Source organism: Cottoperca gobio, chromosome 16 (genome assembly GCF_900634415.1).
Source record: "Cottoperca gobio chromosome 16, fCotGob3.1, whole genome shotgun sequence".
Classification (NCBI taxonomy): Eukaryota; Metazoa; Chordata; class Actinopteri; order Perciformes; family Bovichtidae; genus Cottoperca; species Cottoperca gobio.
In genome coordinates this window covers 19,885,065-19,911,063 of record NC_041370.1, presented here as the reverse complement: position 1 = coordinate 19,911,063, position 25,999 = coordinate 19,885,065, and the positions used below count along the sequence as shown (strand labels likewise).

The 25,999-nt window shown below is 38.6% G+C and overlaps 1 protein-coding gene across 4 annotated transcripts in view; it reads left to right on the top strand.

Annotated features, from left to right (window-relative positions):
* Window positions 1-25,999, top strand: part of plecb (plectin b) — a 69,116-nt gene that overhangs the window by 14,412 nt on the left and 28,705 nt on the right. For 2 of the 4 annotated variants that reach the window (XM_029450909.1, XM_029450908.1), the window contains exons 2-7: window positions 12,203-12,264; window positions 18,444-18,533; window positions 20,225-20,302; window positions 20,426-20,518; window positions 21,896-22,062; window positions 25,734-25,849. In XM_029450909.1, coding sequence (XP_029306769.1) covers window positions 12,203-12,264; window positions 18,444-18,533; window positions 20,225-20,302; window positions 20,426-20,518; window positions 21,896-22,062; window positions 25,734-25,849 — 606 coding nt within the window. Of the gene's footprint in view, window positions 1-12,202; window positions 12,265-17,080; window positions 17,096-18,443; window positions 18,534-20,224; window positions 20,303-20,425; window positions 20,519-21,895; window positions 22,063-25,733; window positions 25,850-25,999 lie in introns of all 4 variants that reach the window. The other 2 variants (XM_029450907.1, XM_029450910.1) reach the window with 2 other exon arrangements.

Below are 25,999 nucleotides of genomic sequence, written 5' to 3'. Positions count from 1 at the left end.
TTGGTTTGTGGTTTTGTATTATTTACTTTTCAGCATGGTGAAACCACATTGTTGTTACTATCATGCACAGAGAGGCTCAGCAGTTTGTGTGTGAATGTAGGCTACTTTGTTGTATTCTAGATTTAAGTAAAGGTATTATAAAGTCAATAGTTGTTAGATATTTTAGAATGTCCCATTGGCACATTTTATATAATGATATAATAACAATAAAATAATAATAATGATAATAATAAATGGCTTTTCCGGTATTTTTACGATTCATATATTATATCCAAACTTTGGTGAACTAATTAACTAAAAAAAGCACATTTCAATCCAAGAGACCTCCGCTCTCCATCACATCCATTCATGTTAACGTTTCAGGAGAGATATACTCACTGTATTTATGACATGATATGATATATGACCTTAATTACTTTATTTAAAATGTTGCTTTTATTCATTCATATCAGATCACAAAGAAGAAGTGTATATGAGGGATAACCGAGCTAATTGTTATCTCAAAGGTGAAGGGTCATTTAATAGACTCAACTCACACTTAAACACACAAGTTCCCGTTCGAGATGTGCTCAAGCCGCTGCTTCTTAGTGTGAGTCTATGCACAAGTTTACGCTTCAGTCTACGCATCATGAATGCAAAAACTCCCATGAAAATGTTCTCAAAAAAGTCAAAGCAGCATTAAACGTGTATGCCCCAGGCAGGGGTGGACCTGGACATTTTGTTTTGGTCCTGACCTGGCCGTCATAATAGCTCAAAGGCAATTGAAAAGGTACTACATAGACTAACTTCTTATTCTTCCTTTTCTTGGAAAAATCCAAAAAGATTGAGTTGTGCTTTTCCACCTGTACGATCTGCCATTACTCCTATTCTACTCTTCCCGAAGTGACTTTATCAACAAAGACTTGCACTCATTATGACAGGCTGTTCTGTTACAGAGAGACTGTTCACATATACATTCACACATATTAACCATTTTGTCGAGCTTCATACAGGCTTACAATACTCCAACATGACCTGGTGATGCCAATGCCCCTGACATTAACTCACATTATCTCACTCCTGCCTGCAATATATATATATATATATATATATATATATATATATATATATATATATATATATATAGAGAGAGAGAGAGAGAGAGAGAGAGAGAGAGAGAGCACTGCCTCTGCTTTGGAAGACTTCATTTGGGTCCGGAGAGGGGCGCTCTCCCACTATAAAACTATATATCATAATTGTTATCAGTATATTGATGCATTGACAAGAAACAGAATAGAACAAGAACAAAAATACAATACAAATATTTAGAAGTAAAACAAATGTTCTGTATTTAACTGAATGTGGACAAATATATTCAAGGGCATGTGCACAGGGTCACAGTATTGAGAATAAAAATAATATGCAAAGTTAAAACAATGTGTTGAATTCAGTTTTCTGAATATACACAGGTATATGAAAATGATTCAAATTAAATAGAGAGGAATACTTCCTGATTTTACAAGTTATGTCTGTTAAAATCAAATCCGCATAACTTCTTTCCTTGAAACATTTTTCAAAATAAAGAGATACGAGGGAATTTGCCTCCGGTTGCTGTTGCAATACATTCCACAATAACATCAAACATGAGTGAAGAAATATCTCACGCATTGCATACGTTACAACCATCAACACACTCTTAGGCACACCTGAGTTATGATGGGGGGAGGCAACATGCCTATGGGAACTGTTTTTCTAACGTCAGGCTTTGGGGTGTTGTAACTTGGCTGGAGGTAATAAAAAGCAGGTGTCATGTCAAAGAAATGCACTCATTTATATTGCCTAGAGTTTTCAGTAAAGATCTGTTTTCCAATGCTTAGAAAACTTTATAGTTTAAAGCGTAATCTCATTGTATTGTCTTGTTGTAAATTAGTAACTACAATAGATATGCAGTGGTTGTTACAGGCAGCATTATCTTTATTAACTAGTTTAAAAGCAGGATGTCCACTCTGATAGTGTCTTTTTTATCTAAGAAATGTGACCCTGGGAATAAGATGTTTATACATGAGAGCAATGCATTCATATACTGCATAACCAGCAGTCTAATCAAGTATGATATCTTACCATCTATATTTCAGAATTTTATAATATTACTTACTAAGACATCAGTGTGTTATGAATAACTTTTTTAAAGCTATGATTGTATCATGGGATAGCAGTGGTTATTCAGTACATGCTTCTACTGCACTACAGTTCAGAGGGAAATATTGTACTTTTTACTCCACTACATTTATCCAACAGCTTTGGTTTCGAGTTACTTTACAAATTTAGATGTGTGCGAGCACACAACATATTTAGAGCTAATACAATAAAATATTTTTAATACTTCTAGTACAGTTTCCTCATTATACTTACATACTTTTACTTAAGAAATATTTTCAATGCAGGACTTTTACTTGTAATGGAGTGCTTTTTTACCGTCTGGTATTAGTACTTTTTTGTTGCTGTTGGTTCTTTATCTGAGGAATGTTTTCCATCGACCAGGTGTTACTATATATTTTTGGGCATATTTTAATTTTCAGTCATTGTTAGATTCCCAATAAATCCCTGTAGAAAAGTTAACTATTTTGATGTCAGAAGTTGTCAGAAATTCATATATTTTTCTCTTAGTTCATTGCTTTTACTGGAGTAGAGGTGTGGGCGTGTTTGTGCTCTGGCACCATCTAGTGGTGAAAACAGTGCATTTCCTTCTGATAGTGGAAGAAAGCAGAGAATTGGGTGGGGGACGGAGTTTTCCTTTCCACGTCAAGTCGCTGAGTTACAGGAGACTCATCTGTCTGTGGGTCTAAAAATACAGCCATGAGTCAGTCACAGAAACCACTGCACATGATTGTGTATGTGTATAGCTGTTGTCATAGAAACATCGCTCAAGTTCCCCTTTTTTCCACGTTTACAAGGGTATATGGAATAACCACATCTCCGAATAATGTGTCTTAAAATAGTGATTAATAGAACACAAGAGAAAAGGGGAAACTCGAGTTTCAGTTTATTATATGTGCTGATACAGTATGAGACAATCCAGTGTGTCAGTTATACAGGTTGGAAGCAACACATTACTTACTCTTGTGAATGAAATAGCTTTCTATTTTTAATATCAGTGTTAACATTTTAGTTGAAGTAATAATCCACAGCATTTCCATAAAAAAAATGTTTTTGCTGCACTTTATAACTGATTCATTGATTCACTCTCACATTTAGTTGATGAATTGATGAGTCAATTTACAGAAAAATAATTGGTAACTATTTTGTTAATTGATAATCATCTTTTTACAAGAATGTTAGGAGTTGCTTTGATAAGACAGAGACAGAGAGGTGAATAACTTCAGGTTGGAGGTTTCCAGTTAGTTTGGAACAGAGATAAAGTCAGCATATAATATTTTGGTGTCTTATTGATGAAGTATATTTCATTATGGAGTGAAGTAAGTAGGTGGTCATAATCATATCAAAACCCACAGTCACAGGGGTTTTCAGATTTATTTTATCATCTCTGAAAACAAATTGTGACACTTTATTTAGGCCCTTCACTTTGTAAACTGCTATGAACTTTTTTTTTGTCAGAACTTCAAAGAAAAACACTTATGTATTTATTTAATTGCTCACTCATTTTACTTACATTTTGGCACATTAAGGTTAAGTTCACTGTAACATGCGTTATTTTTAAGCCAAGTGACAGCACCTTAATTTTGCTGCTCTCCCCTGCAGAGGGAGACACATGCTGTTTTAAATCTTATCCTCTGTGCTATTGAAACTGCAGCTAACTCAGCTATTTCCCCGTCACCCTTTTGCATTTCAATTCTCCAATTTAAACATTAACAACTGACACAATCCCAGATGTTGGGCTTTCCACAGAGCCTTCTAAAGCTCCAGCTATTTTGAAAGCTCAGCTGCCGAAGTGGCCTGTTGAGTCTGAGTTAAACTGGGTTTGCAACTTCATCGTTGGATCTAATTCTGACATCATTATCTAAAGTATGCTGACAGGTTGGAGATCTGTGGATACTAACTGGACAGTGGATCATGGCACATCGATGACTCACTTCCCTCTGAATAGATTGAATGTTTTAGAGACGTGTGTGTCAGCTGGATCATATATCTAAATAAATTCTAAATCAAAATTTAAACACCTTTTAAGAAGTGTTAAAATGTCCAATATAAAGTGACTGGAAGGCTTTTAGTTTTCCATTTACAGAACATAATTTGAAACACACTGCAACTTATTTATGAAACACGGCTAATTTAACACAATCATATTTAATAACATAGCCTCGGTGCTTGACTGAAAATCAGGCCGCCCTTGTCGGTGTATTTCCATGAAGTCATTCATCCATCTGATCATCATTCATTTATGTCACATTGAAAAACTCAGGGATGCACGATACAGTATATATTGGGGCCAATAAAGTATCACTCGATAATGGGAAATCTATATTATTATGTATTATTTGGAAAATGACATTATAGTCGATAAATTATCGCCTGTTAATATGAAGAATTCAGAGCAATTTGACAACAAGCGCAGCACACACACTCCGCTAGAGGAAGTCAACACGATTGCAATTTGCAAAAGTTATTTTGAACAATTAATGAAGATTTAAAGAGTCCAAACTGTTCTTTGTTTTTGTCAGTTAGACTTGGTTAGGTCAGAGCTTTGGAATATTAAACCATCAATCTTTGCTCACTGCATCTTAGTCTTTCTTACACTCAGGTGTGCATAAACTGCAGGTTATGAACTTCTTTTTAAAATACAGAAATGTGGGTATTTCATTGTTGTTGGTCATAATAATCAGGTCATTATTTGTATCAGATCCGTGTCGGCTGAAAAAAGAAAAGAAAGTAAGCTTAATATTTTTTTTTAACTTTGTGCACCACATGAGTGTTTGAGTCATGTACTGAGCGCCACAGCTTGGATGATACTGCTTTGATCTGTATTAATCCTGACTTTCAAAAGGACGAAAGGACAAAAAGTGTAAGGTTGCGTTTTTATTTTTTGCTTCGCTGGCTTTGGATGCTAAGCAAAGCAGAAACCTGATCCGCCATGCGCTATGATTCAGATGGCAGCTATCCTGCCCTGCCTCCTCCTCCTTACTCCTCCTCCTCCTCCTCCTCCTCCTCCTCCTCCTCCTCCTCTAATTACTCCTCCTCCTCTTTACTGAACAACTGAGGTGATAAGTCTAAGTCTAAACAGGGTGTGTTTAGACTGCTTCTAGTTTTATCAACATTCCTTTCCACTGTGGGGTGTGGTAGCCAGAAAGAAAAAGCAGTTAAATGCTCACACTTTCACCTGAATTGACCATGAAGGCACGAGGAGGTTAAAGTGAAGGATGCAAGAAACATGGTAGAGGGAGAATTTGAATTTAATTTGCTCTGCAGTTCAACACTTTCAAAAACCATAATGACATATTCTCAGAATTATTTTTGTCCTGTAATGTGTTTGCTTTGTGTGGGAATAGAGTCCCCAATGCTTAAATACACGTTGTTCCTGCCGTAAACCCTGTGTTTGTCAGTATTAGATGCATACTGTTGCGCAACATATTGGGCTTTATTTAGCTGTAGTTGGATTTAAACAGATAACGCTGAAGGATAGAGTTGAAACTAATTGACTTTAGCTTTTGTCACTGCCAGATCCATATTATCTGCCTATGAAAGCCCATGAAAAAATAAGTGGTTTTATTCTACTGAACCTTTTACGGCAGAAATAGCAAGGAACAAGTTAATGGAAATCATGTCACAGGCAGAAACGAGTGATTGAAAATACAATTGCACATGTGAGATTACTTTTAGACATTTGTATGAACCTAAAAATATTTTCTATTTGACACAAAACAAAACAAAAATGGCGACAGCAAAAGGATTTGTGTGGAATGTGGTTTTCAGAGCTCAAGCGCTGATTTGGGATGGACTCAACCCATGATGTTGGTGGTCAGATTTGTTTATGGAAATTATACTGACCATTTTCACAATGATACAGTGTCTTGTTTGGTAACACGACTATGAGTATACAGCCAAGCTATCGCGGTTGCATTTATGGACAGCAGTACTTTGAGTTTTATGCTCACTTCAGCAAGCTGACATGTCACAAAGAAAATGTTTATATGCTGATGATTACTCTGTCTACCAGGCTCAGTGTCTTAGTTTAGCGTGTTAGCCTTTGCTAGTAAACACAAAGTAGAGCTTACGCTGATGGTCTTTAGTCTTTAGTTGTGCAGGTATTAAACAACCTCTGCATTCTCTCTAAAACAATCTCTTTTAAGTCCTCTTCAATACAGCATGATGTACATTTTGTTTGTCCATATAGTGTACAATAGGCGAAGGGCTGATTTAGGACGTGGCTACCTTGTGATTGACAGGCCACCACCATGCAGTTGCCCGCTTTACAGTGTGTTTTCAGTTCTTAAAAAGTTCATTGTAACATTTTGGTTGCCTAAAAATTTCTTGTTCAGTGTTCGGTTGTACTTAGCTCCACCCTCTTGAGTCACTTCTGGTTCCAAACAACATAAATGACCAGAATGTTTGGCATTTTGGCCAAAATGGAGGCTTCAAAACCCTTTTCCACAAACCAATGGGTGACATCAAAGTGACTTCGTCCACTCCTTATATATAGTCTGTATTAAACCAAAGTTTCGGACGAATAGAAATTTTGAGCTGACGATGGCGCTAGATGGAAAAGTCTGAAGATCACCGAAGTGTTGGACCAACCAAGCAACCAACCGACATTGCCATCTCTAGCAACTAGCATTGCTGAAAAATAATTCTCCACCCCAACCTTCATTTGAATACACCCATTCAGCATGTAAATAGATAGTAATGCATGTTGAATCAGCCAATGCAGTCCATTGTCAGAGTCAAAATGTCTGCAGAGAAATGCTAGATCAATGTGGGAAGATGAAACCCAATTTCCCTGTCACTTCCATCGTGAAAACCTCAAACTTGTCATTTTAGAAAAAAAAGACTTCCTCTCCTTACTTTCACAAAGCTCTCTCTCTGCTCATATAAAAAGCCCCATCTGGTTTTGATGAAGCCAGATGAGGGAGCAGTGTAATAAGCATGTTGAGACCTTAATGATATGTCTCCTTTTTGGTGGAAAGATCTCATGACTAAGATATTCCACACTTTCTGCATCCTTCCCAATTTGGTCCACTGCTAGTGTGTCCCATGAGGTTTAGACATCCAGCTCTAGTGGGTGTCAGTACATGTTCCACTGCCAGAGCGTCACAGAGGTCTCAGTTACCGTCTACTGTTGCTTCTGCATCTCAGATAACCTGGAAAACCATTGGTATTGTGTTTGATTCATTTACACTGTACCCTATTTTACACTGTATCATCAATGAAAAACCTTTTAGAAAATATTTATAGACCTTTAGCCTTTAACCTCAGTCATTAAATCATGATATGCTATAATTATTTACAAATGACTGCATGCATTAGGCTGTACCAATACATTCAAGCTTTTCAGTTCTTAACAATGCATTCTGTATTCTGTTTGACTCTTTTCCTTTTTCTGATTTAATTGCCTACCCACATACCACTCCTTAATTCCTTAGCTTGCCTAGACATTGTATGGAACTACAAAGGTGCGTCTCCGAAATGTGCTAACGTGGCTCAAGATGAGTCAAGACACACTTACACTGACACATTAAACACTTTCATGTTCATACATGTCTTGCTTAATAACCTGCACTCTGGAAGGAAAAAGTGGTTTTAGATGCCTGATGAAGTTATATCAGTAAGGGTGGGGGTCATGATTTAGTAGAGGTAGGACACACCCTGTCCTCCAGCTTAGCTGTCAGCACATACTAGCCCTATAGGGGACTGTTATGGGGAGAATTTGTGTAAATAAGCCCCAAACTCTTTGGATAAATAACTTTTGAAATGAGAAATAACACAATCTTCCTTTTACAAAATAAAGGTAAAGTCTTTAGCAACACAAATGTGCAACGCTAATACAGCTCTTAGTCTGGTGGCAAATTTAAGATAGTATTAGCTAACATACTTTGCTGTGTGTAATCTGACATCACTGAGTCATTTTACAGACTGTATGACTTTTTTGTTTACGTGTGCTACTGTTATGCTTTAACAAAAGGTACATTGGACAGAAATGTGGCTGATGGCACTGCCAAAACATTGTCATTTGGATCTAATGACTTATTAAATAGTCCTATTAGTGCCTTTTGTTTCTTTCTGCAGATGAATCACTCGTGGAAAATAACTTTTTGTCCGGGGTGTTTTCCTATAAATGAATTCATTGAGAAAACCCAGAGTAATGATCTTAAACAATGTTCATATAATGCCTGTTGTATTGCATACTTCATTTTTGCCTGCACGTTCCTGGCAAAATCCTCTGGATAACAGGAAGTGATGCATTTGATGTTCTCCAATTTGTTAAGATTAGAGACCACATAGCAGCAAATGTGTAGTTAGGTCTGAGAAACAATGGTGTCTGTGGCTGAACAAAGAAATGTGACCAAAAATGTATCAAAGGGCAAAAGATCTTACAGTACTGGACATTATTAATTAATATTGAGAAATGCATTGCAACAATGACGACTTAAACCCAGATGAAATTGCAGTCGCGATGCTTCGACGGGTTTGTTGTTTTCTTAGAAAAGTCTTGCTGAGACAGCTATACTGCTATATTTCTCAGAAAGTCATTATTGTTCAGGGTGTGGTCATTCATCACTAGCAGCCCTTCCCAAAACTATCTCATCCCCCATCTCTTCTCTTTTTTTCTGTCACAGTGACTTACTCCTAATGTGAAACATCTAAGGAATGCTGTTAATAAGTAATGATTAACCAGAAGATATGTGTTTGGGGGCATTTCACTGAGAAGACTGATCCGTTTTACCTTTTGACCTATTTGTAGGCTCTTGTTGGATATCTATGTTACCACTGGGCGTACGTTGTCTATCATTCATTAAAGCTCGATTCAGTTCAATATCAATTATTATATTATGCAGTTATGATCTTGGTGACTCAGCTTGTGTGTGTATTTTCTTGCGCAAACGGAGTGATTAAGTGATATGCAGGTTAGCACACCTTGTCCTTCCCCGCCTCTCCTTCTTCCTGCCTCAGCCAAGCACTGCAAGAGGAAGGGGTGTGTTCCCGAGCCCTGCCCACCATGCCCTCCGCACACTAGCACCACTAAATACACACTCGCTCATCACACACAAGGACAGGCCCAGACTTCATAGCCCACAGGCACCATTTGCTATGAAAGGAATAGAGTGAGCGGGAAAAAGAGAGAGAGAAAGAGAGAGAGAAAGAGAGAGAGAGAGAGAGAGAGAGGAGTTTGTTAGGCGAGAAGGGGAGAGAAACCATAGGTCTGTGGGAGTGGATTGTGACCACAGGACTGCTGGGACGAACCAAAGTGCCAGAGGGACAGATAGACACAGGAAAAGCAGAAGTTGCAATCAAGAGGGAAACTTTGCCAAGGATATATTTATTATTAGGATTATTATTCTGCGTGCTGACAAACGGTGACAATGAACTCTCAGGAGCAGAGGTACCGGAATTTATCCTCTGATAGCATGGGCAGAGAGAGGGTGCCTTCAGACGAAGGCTATTACCAGGGGATGCTGAAGGCTATGGATGGCAGGAAAGGTACCAGTATAATGGCAGTTACTGGAAAATAGCGTATCTGCAAGTCTCAATCTTGATCTGTTTCTTGTCGTATGTGTGAAATGCCGCTGGGCAACAATTAAGGGTTTTTCCACAGAGAGATGAGAGGAGCGTTTAATGTGATTTTGGCGCTGTACAATGTTCAGATCCTCTGTCTGTAAGAGCTTGAAGACTTTGATGTTTGGAGTCTTGATTTGTTAGTGTGTTGCATAATGCATGGTTTTATATATCAATAAGCTCATCTGTCAGATTACAAAAGGCAGTGGTGTGTGTGGTTTTGTCACAGGCACGTTTGGATTGCCTTAAATATTGTGCAGCAGTCCAACAGTTAAAATGACAGACATGTGGTTTTGCTGATCAGACTGAACTGTCCAGTATGTCTCCACTCTGTGACTTGAATGAGGATACTCCCCTTTTCTAATACATCCATAGCTTCCTCACTTCGTATTGGTCAGCAAAGCCCATTCACAATTTTAGTTGTGTAGCATGCATGTGTTTTGGGGTGAATGAGTCACTGTAACTACAGTCTATTTGCCTTCAGTTGTGCTGTAGGCAGGATGAATGGTTTCTTCTTTTTCTTTTTCCTATTGTGTGTTTCATCTTCCCAGCCTTTATTGAAAGAATTGTAAAAGGAATTCATGTTCTTGAGTGAAAGTATAAACAAGTATGTTCCCCTAAATGTACCTAACAGTACTCATCGTGCAGAAAGAAATACCTAAAGAGGACGTAATTACTTTATTATTACTAATACATTGATGTGTAAGTATCTGGTTATGGTGGCGCTAATCTTAACTAGACTGTTGTACTTCATTGCATCATACTTTATTATAAATGATTCCTATGTTTTGTGTGTAAAATATTAATGTACGAAGTAACTAGTAAAGTTATTAGCAGAGTAAAAAGTACAATATAAATAATACTACAAATGTATAAAGTAGCATAAAAAGAAAATACTCAAGTACCTTAAATTGTACTTGAATGCAGTATTAAAGTAAATGTACTTAGAAACAGTACGTTCCACTACTGCTGTTGACCCTTGTGCTGTTTCGGAATACAAACTGCACACCTCACTGAAACCTGTTTGTGTCTGGTGACATTTGATATGTGAAGTTCACGCATCCCCTATCCTCTTCCATACCCTCAACCTATGAAGAGCAAAGAGTCCACAAACAGTTCAGGATTAGGTAACGTGGTGTGAACAGAATGCAGAGACCCAACAGGTCAAGGTGCAACTCGTCTGGGAAACCACTTTGTCTTCGGCCCTCTCTGTGTGTGTGTCACCAATTGTCACGCTTCCACGCTGGGTGACACTTGGCCCCCTTTGGCAGGAAGTAGAATCACAGTGGTCACATAGTAAAACCCCTCCCCCCCCACCCATTGGTTTGAATGATACATGAGAAGGTTAAAGGTCTGTGGTGTCTATGTATGGTTTCCATGGAAACATGGTTCCATAACACATTTTCAGAAGTCGTAGCTGACACCCTGCTGGGAAAGCAAATGTAGCCTCTGGGCTCCCATTTTGTTGAATCACAGCCCTTTGCTTTTCATTGCTGGGTGTGTCACATTAGATCACTCCTTTAAAACTGATAAGACAGAGGACTTTGTGTCGGTGTTCATAGTTCATGACGGCCGGATGTGGATGGAATTAGTTGTTGTGTGAGTTAGTGAAGTTGGGTTTCTCAGTAAAACTACAAGACGATTATGTTCTAGATTAATCCAATTGATGTCTTTCAATGTCTTGTTTTGTCCGTCCAAAACCTAACGACATTCAGTATATATGATATAAAACAGAGACAAACAGGAAATCTCCATGTTTGAGACGCTGAAAACTGCATTTTCTTACAATTTTGCATTTAGAATTACAGATTTTACTGTTGATCAACTAATCATTGCAGCTCTCGTTCACATGGCTGAAAACAGACTGATCCAGCCAATATGTCCATAATAAATGTTGCCACACCTTGTGGTTTTTGCCCAAATTCCAATAGGAACATGGGCGTGTGGAGGTTTGTTGTCTTAGTAGGTGTGTTCCTTGCCAAGGTCTTGTTGTTTCTTGTTGGAGAAATGCACTCTCTAATAGCTGTGCCATGTCTTTTTGTAATCATTCAGAGTATCTTAACACTTCAAAAACATTTGGGCTTTACGATGGAATCATTTATTGACGTTTCTTCCCAAGAGCACAGCTGGCAGTGGTGTCATAGAGACCGACGTGACCTCGCAAATACAAAGTTCCCTTGATATTAAGGGAGTATCTGCCGACTATAAATGTTCTCTGATGCGGTCTGACTCAGATACAGGCGTGCACAGTCAAGAGGCATTTTTTCACCTAGTGATGAGTCTGTTTGTCTTACAGAAAATCAAACAAGTCTGGTATTTTGGGGATTTCCTCTTTCCTTTAAAGTTGTAATGTCAAATAAATGGAGCTGTACATCCCAACATATGCTGTTTTTTTTAAGTTGCAACAAAGCTACAGCACATGTTTTTAATGTTCTGATAGTAAAAGTCAAAGTAATTAAATGGTCTGATGATTAATTGTGGTTTCATTATGTTGCAGATGAACGAGATCGAGTACAGAAAAAGACCTTCACAAAATGGGTGAACAAGCACTTGATAAAGGTAAGGGCCGTCCTTCACTTACTGTTTCTAATGGTACTCTAAAGGCATATTCATGCTCACACATGCCTACAATGGCATGTTGCATATTCATTTTCACAAGAAAAAGTTACACTGCACACAAAGCTAAAAGGGAATATTACCATACAATATTACCGAAGGTAAACAATTATTAGTGTTTCCGCCCTGTGATTTGGATCAGTTCCAAAATGTAAAGGGTTCTTCCTTGGCCCATGTTACAACCTTCTACTAAGTTTCATAAACATCAGTTCAGTAGTTTTTCCGTAATCCTGCTGACAAACAAACTGAACTGAAAACATAACCTCCTTGGTGGAGGTACTAAATGGAAATTCACCAAAAAGTGTCCACGAGTGTCACTTTCTCTGAACCATCATGACCTCTAATAAGTAACAACCACAGTGTATATCAAATGGTAACATGTGTGGTCCAGGTCTAAATAATACAAGCGGCAAACCCCATTAGTTTTCTCAGTGAATCATCGTACTGATACCATCAGCCACAGGATGTTGAGTGTTTGATACGTGTTGCAACTCAGATGTTGAGGGTTTATAGATCTCCACTTTAAGAATGAAATCCTGCTAAGAATTCTGGTAATCTATGTTCTAATTCTAATCAAATATGTTTCCCTTCTGTTTTAAAAAGAGAGTTTTGCAATGATAATCTTTCAGAACTCCCTTTTTATTCTTCTGTGAAACAGTTGGGGAAAAAAGAGTTTGTTGTTGTTAGATAACATGCATGTGTTGAGTCCTAGTTAGTACACGGGGTAGTGGTGCACTCCTGCCTCTAGTGGACGGAATTACTATTACAACAACAAACACTCACAAACAAACATTTAATTCACCTGCCAAAACATTTCTCTACTCAACTGTTTTCACAGATGGAAATAAAATTAACTTAGAAAACTGATCCTGTCAAAACTTTTCTTTCTTTTTAACCTGGCAAAACTTGTTTCCCCCTTTTCACCGAAGAAGACAAATTGAAGGAATTTAGAAGGATTATGGTGGCAAAAACATTTTTTTTCTACCTGTTCTTAAGTCATACACACAGGAGAGAAAACTATTTTCACCAGAAAGAAATAAGTTCACTTGCCTCTCTGGGCTACCGTAGATGTCTCATCAGATTCCCATAATGCTATGTTATTCTGTGGATTATTTTGAGTGACAAAACATCACAAGTAATCCATCCCTCACCTGTACATTGTTATTTATTGTCTCACACTTGGTCTCTTATATTGCGCCCTGATGGAGCGGCTTACCAGAAGTCCAGTCTGTCATCAGCTGAGAGACTGTGTAAACTGTCCATCAGTGCTCGTCCGCTCTCACCTACCTCACTCTCTATTTTCAAACTATGACCTGAAAGCCCTCCAATGCATCACACATTCAGGGAGGTAAACAGGTCAGGATGTGGGTAAAATCAAACAGGCCATACTCCTCACTCTGAACTTTCTCATTAGGAGTGAAAAATGACCCCCCCCGTTACATAATACCCCTCCCACAGAGCAGTAAAAATATCTCTGCTTGTGCCACTTCTCTTCCAGGAAACTCCCATTGGTAGCAATGCATTTACAACCTTATGACATTAAGTGCTTGCACATTATTTGTATGTTCACTGCACAGACATAGGGCCATTCATTTCTTTTTTTTGAAGAGTGAAAAAATAAGCACAAAGAGTGTGTTTTCCTTTCCATAAATTTGCAGTGCAAACGTATTCTGCTACCACATTAGGGGAACACGCTGTAGTTACTCCACTCTTGTTTCTCTTAAGTGTTCACTGTGCGTTTTGGAGGGTGAGTCACCGACATCTGGACTCACTTAGTAAATTCTTGTCTCGGCCCAAAGCCCACGGTGGTTTAGTTCAACGGTAGCACATGTGCTGCACAGACTCCCGGGTCTGGGTGGCTACCTGCGATCATGCCCGGTCTAAAGTGTCAGGCATGCAATGATGCGTGGGAAGTAGGGCTGCCATTTACTATTATTTTCATTATCAATTAATCTGCAGATTATTTTCTAGATTCATTCATTAATTGTTTGGTCTTAAAATGTCGAGAAATAGTGAAAAATGTACATCCCAGCTCATCAAAGTCCAAGGTGGAGTCTTAAATGTATTTTTCTGTCAGTCCAAAAACTCAAAGATATTCAGTTTAATATGACATAAAAGACAAAAGCAGTAAATGTCCATATCTGAGAGGCTGAAAACAGCATGTTCTGCCATTTTTGACATAAACAAAACTTTTATCGAAATAGTTATTTGTCTGTTAATTGACTCTAGTGGGAAGTTGCACAAGTATAAACACCAACATTGTTGTCATTTCATTCATTAAGAATAATCCAGAAAACATAAGCACGAGTGCTTTTTTTTTTAAGTTTGACGGTTTGCGTGTCAATATTCTTATCAAAAGTGTAACTATTAAATAAGAAGAGCATCAAATAACAAAAACAAGGAACATCATCTCCACCTACAGTCAGCTGATGGAACTGTCATTGAAGAAAAAGGCACATGTTTGGTGGGAAAGTGTTAACTCTGTGGCTGAATGTGCACGACTGCTCCTCTAAGGTTGAACTGATTTAATGGCTTAATGGTTGGCTTAATGGTTGGCTTGACAGGGGCATGACTATAGGTTGGGTGCAGCCATGAAAAGCCGTAACGGGCCATTGAGCGGTTACCCCTGCTCAGTAAATCTTTTTATACTGTGAAACGTCTCACCGGCTGCAGAACAAAAATCTGTTTCCGAGCAGAATCTTCCTTTTGATAAGATTAAAAACTGCAATTGTTGCAGATTGATTTCAGATTATACCTGACTGTTGAATGAAAGGATCACCTTGAGAGTTCAGAGGGATCGCACAAGATGACGTAGACATTACGTAAAAGCAGAGGCATGTTAAGTGTTTTGTTTCACAGTCATGTGGAGGGACCAGGATGAGGGGCTGTCAGCCATGTGTGCTGATGATTTTCACCTTGAAAAGTTTACAGCTCCTTTTGACTCTGACAGGACAATTTGTAGCATAACACCTGCCCTTCAGCTGCAACAGTGGGGCGGGTCACATGGAGCAGAGACTCAAGTAATTGAGGGGTGACGATAGAGTACACACACTAAGGAGTTAATCTCACAGCAGGTGAATAGGGTAAATATTTTAACTAATAGATATCACCATAAAACCTCCACAGTTGATTACTTACATTAAGACCATTTTCTTTTGTATTACAAGTTTTCTTATTTGTTTAAATATGCAAATGACGCATTATTTCAAATAAAATCAAATAAAATCAAATTTATTTGTATAGCCCAATATCACAAATTATACATTTGTCTCAGTGCTTTACAGACTGTACAGGTTACGACACCCTCTGTCCTTAGACCTTCGCATCACACAAGGAAAAACTTCCTAAAAGAAACCCCATAATTAAAGGGGGAAAAATGGAAGAAACCTCAGGGAGAGCAACTGAGGAGGGATCCCTCTCCCAGGACGGACAGACGTGCAATAGATGTCGTGTGTACAGGATAAACAATATAGTACAAATACAACATTTGACAGAAATTGTTAAATATGTGCTAATTTACAAAAACAGAATCTGATCATTGGATTTAGCCTGGTTCAAAATGATTGTGTAATTTTGTTGACATGTTAGAGTCAAAGATTTTCAATGAAGGAATTATTTTTTAATATGTATTTGTATCACAATCAGAAAATACTGTCAACAGCCTGTTTTTTTTATTGTTGCTATGTTTGTAGGAATACAATGTTATATAAATCAAGCTATGAATATATGTATATGAACAAACTGCTCTGTAAAAACCTTCAGAATATATATAAGAATGCAACTTCAAAGTTTGGTGCATGTAAGAGTTACTGAAGTGGAGATTTCTGGCTCAGAGGATGAGGAAAAAAAAAAAATAACCCATCCCTTATAGATAATCATAAATTCCATACATTTTCTCACTACAGCTGAATAGGGTACATATTGTTTGACAAATAGATATCACTATGAAACTTTCCAAGTTGACCTACATTAAGATACTTTTAATTTTTCTTTTACAAGTTTTCTAAAATGTTATGTTAAAATATGCAAATGAGGCATAACCTAGTGCTAACATTTGGTGAATTTAGGAAACATCTACAGATGTAAATAGACAAAGTTAGTAAAATAAACACCTTCATATGTATGTTGCATGTTTTCTTTCCACTACTCTTAAAGAAGTTATGCAATCAAAATTGCCCAAACTCTCCAAATCGACCAGTATCTGTTAAAGTTTTATAAAAACCTTGTGCAACAGATATTTACATATGCAGTTCTCCTTTCAAGTTGATCAAAGCACATATTGCACCATCTTGAGAATGTGTTACATGTGTAGACAGTGATCCCTAGTGGTGGCAGTGCTGCTTAGCTTCCCTACACTCACATCCACACTCGGGAGGAGCATATCTAAGGTCTGGATAACTGTGTTGAAATTCTTGCCAACATAAATCAGCCACTGTTGTAACTTGCAGGAGGAATTTGCTTTCATTCCATTTGAGGGCTGAGGCCTCCTTCACGCACATCTCCAAACACACTCACATTTCAGATGCACTAACTGAATCTTGTCATCTTGTCTTAGCAAAAAAACAAAGACTAGTTCATTTGTTCTGTGTTTGATCCTTGTGTTTAATTCCATCATCTGAATTCCCATTTAATCCAAATTGTTGCTCTTCATTTCATTGTCATTTATTTCTGCTCTTCTCCTCTTCTCTCCTTCTTTGTTGCCATTATTTCCGTTTCTCCATTGCTCACCCATCTGTTCACATTCCTCCTCCTCACCAAGCATCAGAGGGCAGAGGTAGGTACTGGCACGTGCGAGCCTGGACTGTATTAAATGTCTGGTCACGGGGACTTTGCATGGAGACCTCCATCACATGTTTTCCCAACTTTCTCCTCCTATCCATTGTTCAGCTTTCTGGCATCACCGCAACATCTTTTTACATAATGTCTGGTTGCAAGTACACCACACCTCAGCTCTAAAAACAGTGAATGCAAAGACTGATGAAGTATCTTTGTCTGTTCTGTCTTTTATTTGATTGTATGTTCACTAGCTCACCTTTTTTATTTTTTTACCTCACTGGTCTGGCTTTTATTCAGGCCCATCTATCACTTTTCAGGGATGACAGCTGGCATTTGGAGTAGGAGTCAGGCTTTGCTGCTCACGGCTATGCATTCCTGACCTGTGTAGAGTTGTACTAGTAGAGAGAAAACTTACACAACACAGCTGGGTAGCAGTTATTAAATCAGTATAAAGCGCTTCTTATTAAAGAGTTTAAAGGAATACTTCACGCACAATAAGATCATTTGTTTATCATTTACTCCCCCGTGTTAGCTTCAATTCTTGAAGGAAACCTTGTTTTTCTCGCCGCATGCCTCCACGGTGAACGAAAAATCTAAAAACGGGGGGGAAATCTTGATTAATTGAAGTAAACGGGGGCCTTTTCAAAACATCCGTTTACAAACTCTCACACAACTCGTGCAGTATAATCCAAGTCTGTTCCACTCGTTCGCTCACTACTTCCCAAGCACATGCATTTTTTGCTAAAAACCTTACTGTTTAAAAATCTTTGCGCACTTGCACAAGCGTGAGACTGTTTATGCGGAAGTGTTTAAGATTGTAAAGTAGTGAGCATGTGATTGGACAAATGAGACTTGCAATATTCTGCACTAGTTGTGTGAGAGTTTATAAACTGATGTTTTCAGTTCACTGTGGAGGCGTGCGAGAAAAACAACGCTTTCTTTAAGAATTCAAGTTAAATTGAGTAATTGATATACAAATGGTCATTTTGTGGGTGAAGTGTTACTCTAAAGTGATTTTGATATTTGACCTCATTAGGTTTCAGACAAACTGCACCACGTGTTGTTAACATTGATCTTTTAATAAAATGTCTCTGAGACATTTTGTCACATTGTGGCCATCAGCAACAACCTTTGTAAAAGAACCAGTTTGATATTTGGATGTAAGACGATACAAAATAAATGTAAAGTCCTGATGTCAGTGCTTAAACAAATGTGCCAGCTGTCAGTCCTGTACGTCTGTCCTGTATACTGTATAATGTCAATGTCTAATTCATGGTGTTTGTATCTTGAGTCCGTACGTGACATATCTCTCCCTTGTGACATGCGCTTTCTCTTTGTCCCGGCAGTCGCAACATCATGTGACCGACCTGTATGAAGACCTTCGAGATGGACACAACCTGATCTCGCTGTTGGAGGTCCTCTCCGGGGATACGCTGGTGAGTATCTCCATGATGTCCGATCTTTGACCTTGGATAGGAGCAACAAATACGCCCGGACTCTGCTGCATCTTGTACTACAACCGTCCTCCAAACCTAAACCTAATCCAGATTTATCTTCACCTAACCTGGAATATCATCCCTGTGGCATGTTGTAACTAATCCCCGCCAAATTGTCAGTCAAAGGCTTAAGCCGAGCTGAACTTTGCTAAACAAAGACATACTCACTGACTGCGACAGCTCTTGAGTTTGAGATCCCTTTCTCTCTAACTATCTTTCTGTTTTTGTTAGATTCAATTGTAACCTCTCATACACCCGTTAGTTTTATTGCTCCATTTCCAACACATGGTTTAGTTCAACTCACTTTTGGTAGCAGGTCCTTTTCTTATGAAGTTGTACTTAAAAAGTCATCTCCACAACTTTTGCAGTCCAGTTCAGTCGAGCCGTACTATGCAGCGTTAATGCGGCATAAGTCAATCTAAGTCACACCGGGCTCATTTACTTTATTTATTTCATACCCTGGGGTTCAGATCGGTACAGAAGCTTCTCCGCTGCTGTAGTTCATCCTGGCTCCCTCCACCAGCTGCAGTTCTGCTCGTCTTCAGAACGCTTCCATAGCCTTGACACATTAAATCCATCCACTTTGGCCTGTGCGCGTGTGTGTGTGAACTATACTCCTATCTGATGTATGCTTCTCCTCCTCTATTCATCCTCTTCCTCATGCTCTTCCTCCTCTCCTGCTTTCCTTCCTATAACTTTCCTCTGTGTGTGCTGATCTTTACCGTCTGGCCTTCGCTTCCTCTCATTGCACTGCTCTTGCTGGGGCTAGCCGAGGGAGAGAGACGTGGTCAGGAGCGCTCGGTTGGTGAGTGGGCCGATAATTTACAGTAAACATCCTTTGTTTATTTATTCTTTAACAATTATTCATCCGCGCTTTCTCAGTGATCTGTGCATGGTGTCCAGACCTCCTCCATAGCGATTCAAGTGTTTTTTCTCTCATTGACAGGCTTGCTTTGAGCATGAAGCTGCTGGATATAAACACTTTCAGTTATCAATAGGTGCTGCTGACAACTACAGGACCCGTTGATTCACTGGCAGTTTTTGGCCCACACACACACTTTGATTTGCAGAGCAGTATTTCGATGTGTTTTGTATTTGTTTACAAACTCTTTTGTTCAGAATTACTTTCCTGTTTTAAATTTCAAATTCAAAGGACAAACTAAGCATTTTTGCAACATGAGCTCATCTTAGCTTGCTGTCTGATGACTTGAATAAGACTAAACTTAGTTAATTTCCTGATGTAATTATTATTCAAATGGTTTATTATTTCTGACATCTTCCCTTTTGTCTCTACGGGTGGTGAACAATAAGTCTGAGCTGAAAAAAAACAGAAATATGATTGATCAAAATGCAACACATCCTCAATTTAAAAAAGTAAAATGTGTTACATTAAAAAAAAATCTAAATACAAATAAATATAATTAATGAACTAATAAGATTCACCAGTTATTACCACATGATTCTTTCTGTTAAATGTCTTTCCGTCTGATTTTCAGTTTTCCTTCCCATTCATTTCTTCGTTCTGAATAAATGTTTTCCATTCTCCTTCACCATGAATATACCAAAAGGATCATCCCTGACAGTCTATCATGTGACTCAACACGTCTTTATCTCTTTTCTCTCCTCCTCAGCCCAGAGAGAAAGGCCGCATGCGATTCCACAAACTGCAGAATGTACAGATCGCGCTGGACTTCCTCAGACACCGACAGGTATGACACATAAAATGCTACTTTGAAGACAAACAATTACAATAACTTACCACAAGAAACCTTGTCATGTCAACACACGAAGCTTTAATCATGAAATACAATCACCGTGTTTTGTTTTCTCAGGTGAAACTGGTTAACATCAGAAACGACGACATAGCAGATGGGAACCCCAAGCTGACCCTGGGCTTAATATGGACCGTCATTCTGCACTTCCAGGTCGCTTCCTCTGTCAGTTTTGTGTTTCATTATATTATCGCTCCATATCTCTGGGATCTCGCTGGATCAGAATGGCTTCTTCTCTTGAAAATTCCTGATCAAAAAATATATTTTTGAACAGGAAACTCACCATATTTCTTTTACAAGCATTTACAGCTATTATAGCACTCTGAACAGCATACAAAACACCATCAAGGTGTGTGAGTATGAGTCATTCTCTCCCTGTATCCCAAGGGGAGGGTGTGTCAGGTCGAGTGTACAACTTGTTTTCATGCTACACTCCCAACCACATCCCTTGTAGCCCAACCTTTTCCTGTGTATGCCAAAGACCTACCAGGCAGAAATCAGCCTATAATTGGAAAGGACCACACCTTTTAATATCAGAGGATTCAGGTTCGGGTTGCAAAAAACTGAAGCCTGACATGGGAAATAAAGGAGACGGTGGTGGTGAGAAGGGTGATATGGTGATGGTGTCATTGTGCCCTGTATATACAGTGCGAACAATGTTCCCTGAGTCTGAGGCCTGAAAGATAATTAGCTGGCTCGGGTTGCTGGTGAGTCATAGAGATCAAAGGGGGAGAGGAAAATCCCCTTCTTATCATGTAATGCAGTGTTAAATCTCACAATGTGATCATCCTCAATTAATTACATTTACAGAGCAAATAAGATTTTGTACACTCTGAAGTATAAAAAGTACATTATATCTAACACATAAGTATGTTTTTAATGTATTATAGACTTATTATTATTACTATTATTATTATTATTATTATTATTATTATTATTATTATTATTATTATTATTATTATTATATGTTACCGAATACTTTTTAAACATTATTCCTCATTAAATAAATATTAGAAGATTTGCAAGTTAGAGGTGAAAGAGAAAGTTGAATGGCACACACACAAGTACACATTCATTTATACACACACACACACACACACACACACACACACACACACACACACACACATACACACGCAATTCAAAACCCTATGCGTATGACTCATCTTTACTACCCCTAAATGAAGAGTTATCTGGATGCCGTAGCAGCGTTCTCCCAGACTAGCCCCGACAGAAATCCTTCTGCCTCCTGTCAACAACGTCAGAATCAAGAACACTTCAATCCACTGAGCTCCTAACAAATATATAACATGATCATAAACAACCAGGACAGATGAACAGTCGATGAGTGATAAAGCTGTTAATTCATGACTCATGATGATATTAACCAGGGGGTGTCCGGTGAATCCGTTCAAACTGCATCTTCTGGTTTCCACTAATGACTAATAAACTCCACATTTCTCTAATATGTTTTATTATTAACATATATTCCACGTTCCTAACATTGTATTTATATATATATATTCTCAGATCTCAGATATTCAGATCAACGGTCTGTCAGAGGACATGAGTGCCAAGGAGAAGCTGCTGCTCTGGTCCCAGAGGATGACGGGCGACTACCAGAACATCCGCTGTGACAACTTCAGCACCAGCTGGAGGGACGGCAAGCTGTTCAACGCTGTCATACACAAACACCAGTGAGTGGAGAGTTTAGCACTTAATAATTGTGTGGTTGCAAAACAATAACAGCAATACAAACAAGTAGTGTTGCTATGCTAGTTATTGCACTAGCATGTGAATCATGCAGAGTACACAAAGACAGAGAGTACTACTATATTAGCTCATTATTTACTATACAATGTCAAATGTAAACAATTCTGAAAAATGTTATACAACCAGCGATGTTTGGTCTTGTCATGAGATGTTACCACCCCATGAGTTTTATTGAATAGTGAGTGCACTGGAGCAGGAGTGGGACCTTGGTGCGATTTCAAATGGCACATTATACGCTCTGTAATCAAATCCCTCTCTAAGGATTGACAAGATGTATCTATTCCAGTCTAAATCATTTGAGACATGATAACTGTGGCGTGGTTTGGATATCTTTTGGTATTATATCTGATTTATTTTAATGGAAGACAAGTAGACAGTGCAGTATATACTGTCTTTAATAGTGCAGAGCTCCCATATTGCTCCACTAGCAGTGCTACAATTAATTTCATGCACACTTGTTTGCTCAGGTTTAAATAAATAAGTGTGTTTATCACTTCCCATAGGAAGTCTGCTTTTGAGCTGTAAGTGGCCCTGACAGCTCAACAGAAACTGTTTCCAGGGGACGCTAAAAAGTGATGCACACGGCTGGCACATACTTGTTGTTACCATGCTTTGTGAATTATGAAGTTATTTAAGTCAGCTATGCGTCATTGTGACTGCGTGATTCACATATTATAATAATAAGAATAAGGCTAACGTTAGGATAACAGCAGATAGCTGCAATAATATTTTAATCATGCCATCACAATGTTAAAATAAACCAAAAAAAAAAGTAATTTTAGATAATTTTTCAAAACCACTGACAGATAGCTAACTTCAATAACTTCATAAAATATAAAACAGCAACAACAATTAGTGTCCCCTGGTCGTCAAATGGATGAAGAAGTTTCTTCATTTGCTAGCTTTGCCTAGATTTGCCTGTGTTTTCTTAATTTGCAGTGCATTGAACTCTCGGGGCCACCATCATCTTCTACTGTCTGCACCTAACAGTACTACGACTTTAACATAAGCTGAATTCATGCCTCTCCATGAACATGTCAGGCCTTTAGGCTACGAATCCCACTGGTAGGCGTTGGCCATGAGTAATGCTGTACCACCTTAAGATGATAAATCCTCTAATAAACATGATTAGTTTATTAGATTGTTTGGAAACCTAGTATTAAAAAGTGAGATCTGAACTCCTTGCTGTCGAACACCAAATAGGATAATTCCCCTAAAGTTGTTATGTGTCTTTATGGAAGAATTAGTGGTTAAGGATTGCTTTGTGTGGTAGCATCCTGGGAAATGAATGTGCATTTATTTCTCAGGAAGATTTGTCAATGCAATATCATTGGTTGGTTTCTTCTTAGACATAGTAACAAAGGGATTCATGCAGCGGAGCAAAGTGGCATTAGAAAAGAGAAAGTTGAATGCTGAGCACGATTCTTTAGAGCCATTATGTATTTAAAGAAAGAGAATCCTGCAAGGGCAAGTTTCCTTGAACGGTGTGCATGTACCTGAACCTTTTTATTCTCCTCCTTTTTGGAGACACCTGAGGCTGCATTAGTGCTGCCTTTCATAGCGGTCAGGGGTGTGGTGTGTGGGCGTAACTGTAGCACTCTGTGGCTGCTTCATGAAAACTGTGGCGTTACTTCGTGCTGAGGCATAGTTCAGGGCATCCTGGTGCGGAATATGCGTTCATCATGATAATTCAAGATTGTCCAGCGTTTATGTAGGTGTGTGAAGGTTTAGGTTTGACGTTACATAGCTTGATCAGGGAGCAGTGACTTTGCTGTACCACTAAGAGGCTTTCACAGGAAGGGTTAAGAGGATCTTCGCATGATGATGGACAGCTAAGACGATGCATTGGATGGATTTACATGCAACCATCAAGCCATCAAAAGATGAGTTAGCGTGAAGCTGTAAAGCCAATCACTTTAGTATTTACTTGCCTTTGGACAAGAAGCCGTCTGGGAGATTTGTACAATGCTCAGTATAAGGAAGAAGTCTAAAAAGAAGAAGGGGGGGCTGGGCTTATTTGGTAGCGATGTGGACAACCGGGTGGTCATGTTGTGCGAGGATATCCCATCAGAGGGATCCTCTTGGGACTCAGGGCGGGGCTCCAATAGCTCAGGGGCCCGCGCCATCAGCGAGGAACTGGTCCACGGATGGAGGTCCCGCAGCTTTCATGGAAGAGAGGGACAGAGCAGCTCCTCTCAGCCAACAAAGCAGCACTCGGTTCGAGAAATCCGCCAGGTGGAGGCGTCTCCTGTTTATGGACAAAACACGGGGCGTACCACTCTACGCATCAGAGAGTTGTAGGAAGCTTTGTGCACGTATTGTATAATAAATGTCATAATCAGTACTGCAGGGGTAGCCTATGCATTGTACATTTGAATTTGCAGATTTGGTAATGCATTTAAAACTGTTTAAGATATTGTGATTGAAAGTTCTGTTATAGGCGAGTATGCGTGCATCACGGATGAGGTTCTGTTAACGCGTGACCTTTTGTCTGTTAATGGAGTCAAGTTCCTCAACATGTATCAGCTTTGATTACGTTAGCTGTTCTATTAATTACATTCCACCTATAGATGCTCTGACATCTGCCAGAGCAAGTAAAACACCCAGAGGCAGGCAGGTGCTTGTACCTGTCTGTCAGAAAGTGAACAGGTGGGCTCTTTAATAGCACGTAGCCATTGGCAGAAGGTCTTAATAAAGCACAGCCACTGCTGCTATTATTGTTACACTATATAAGTGAGTAGACCTGTACAGATGCATTCATTCTGTATATGTGTTAACCCTTGTGCCTCACTTTACAAAAGTTGCTCTGATGTTCTTAGAGGAAAGAAATGTTTGTGTCAAAAAGTGCCATAAAATATACTGCATTACCAAATATAGATTCATTTTCAGAATTGTAATCCTTTAAATGCCTGTTTGTTTACATAATGCCAATGTTGTTATGAAAAAAAAATACAGGATAGCATGTATTTGTTTCACAGGGCAAGAAAATGGCTCAATCTTTTGGAAAATAGTTCCAAAAAACAACAATTTTGAAGACAGGGCTCTAAATTGAAAGTTTGATTTGATAAAATACTGATGAGTATATGCTGTAATAGGATCAACACTTGTCGTTTTAATGGGAACAAGTCTGTCCTTAAGTGTCTGTATTTTAACAGTTTATTATAGACTTATTATAGGACCTGATGTGGAACTTCCAAAATTGAGAAAGAAAAAACTCATACCTTTGCAAATATTAATGGCATATGCATTAACACAATTAAAAAGCCAAACATGTCCCTAGTGAGGCACAAGGGTTAATTTAATTAAACCCTCAATTCCATCCCGGTTCCCACGTTTAAACTTTGATTTCTGAGCCTGAATATACAACACTACATATGCAGATAGTAGCCACTAGTGTCACTTAACTTGTAATTGTAGCTTTTCAACTGCAACATTGTTATCAAATGTATAATAGCAGTGTTGCTATTGGAACTCTAAGTGTACGTCCTTACACTGATTGTAGTCATACTATTAAACTCTCATAAAGATTACTATAATGTACTCCTCTCAGCTGGACCCTGTTGGTGATTAATTGTGCATTTTTGTGTTCCCTTAGTCCCAGACTCATCGACATGGGCAAAGTGTACAGACAGTCCAACCTGGAGAACCTGGAACAGGCCTTCAATGTGGCGGAGAGAGACCTGGGAGTGACACGCCTACTGGACCCTGAGGGTAAGACTCTCCCAAAGCCGAAACTCCATCTGAAACACCAGAGTTGTTTTGTTTTTATAGTAGTTTTATTTAAGTATTGTTTGGTGTGTTATTCTGCAATATTTCTACAAGTTACTGACTGTAATTATTCATTTGAAATGTAAAATAATG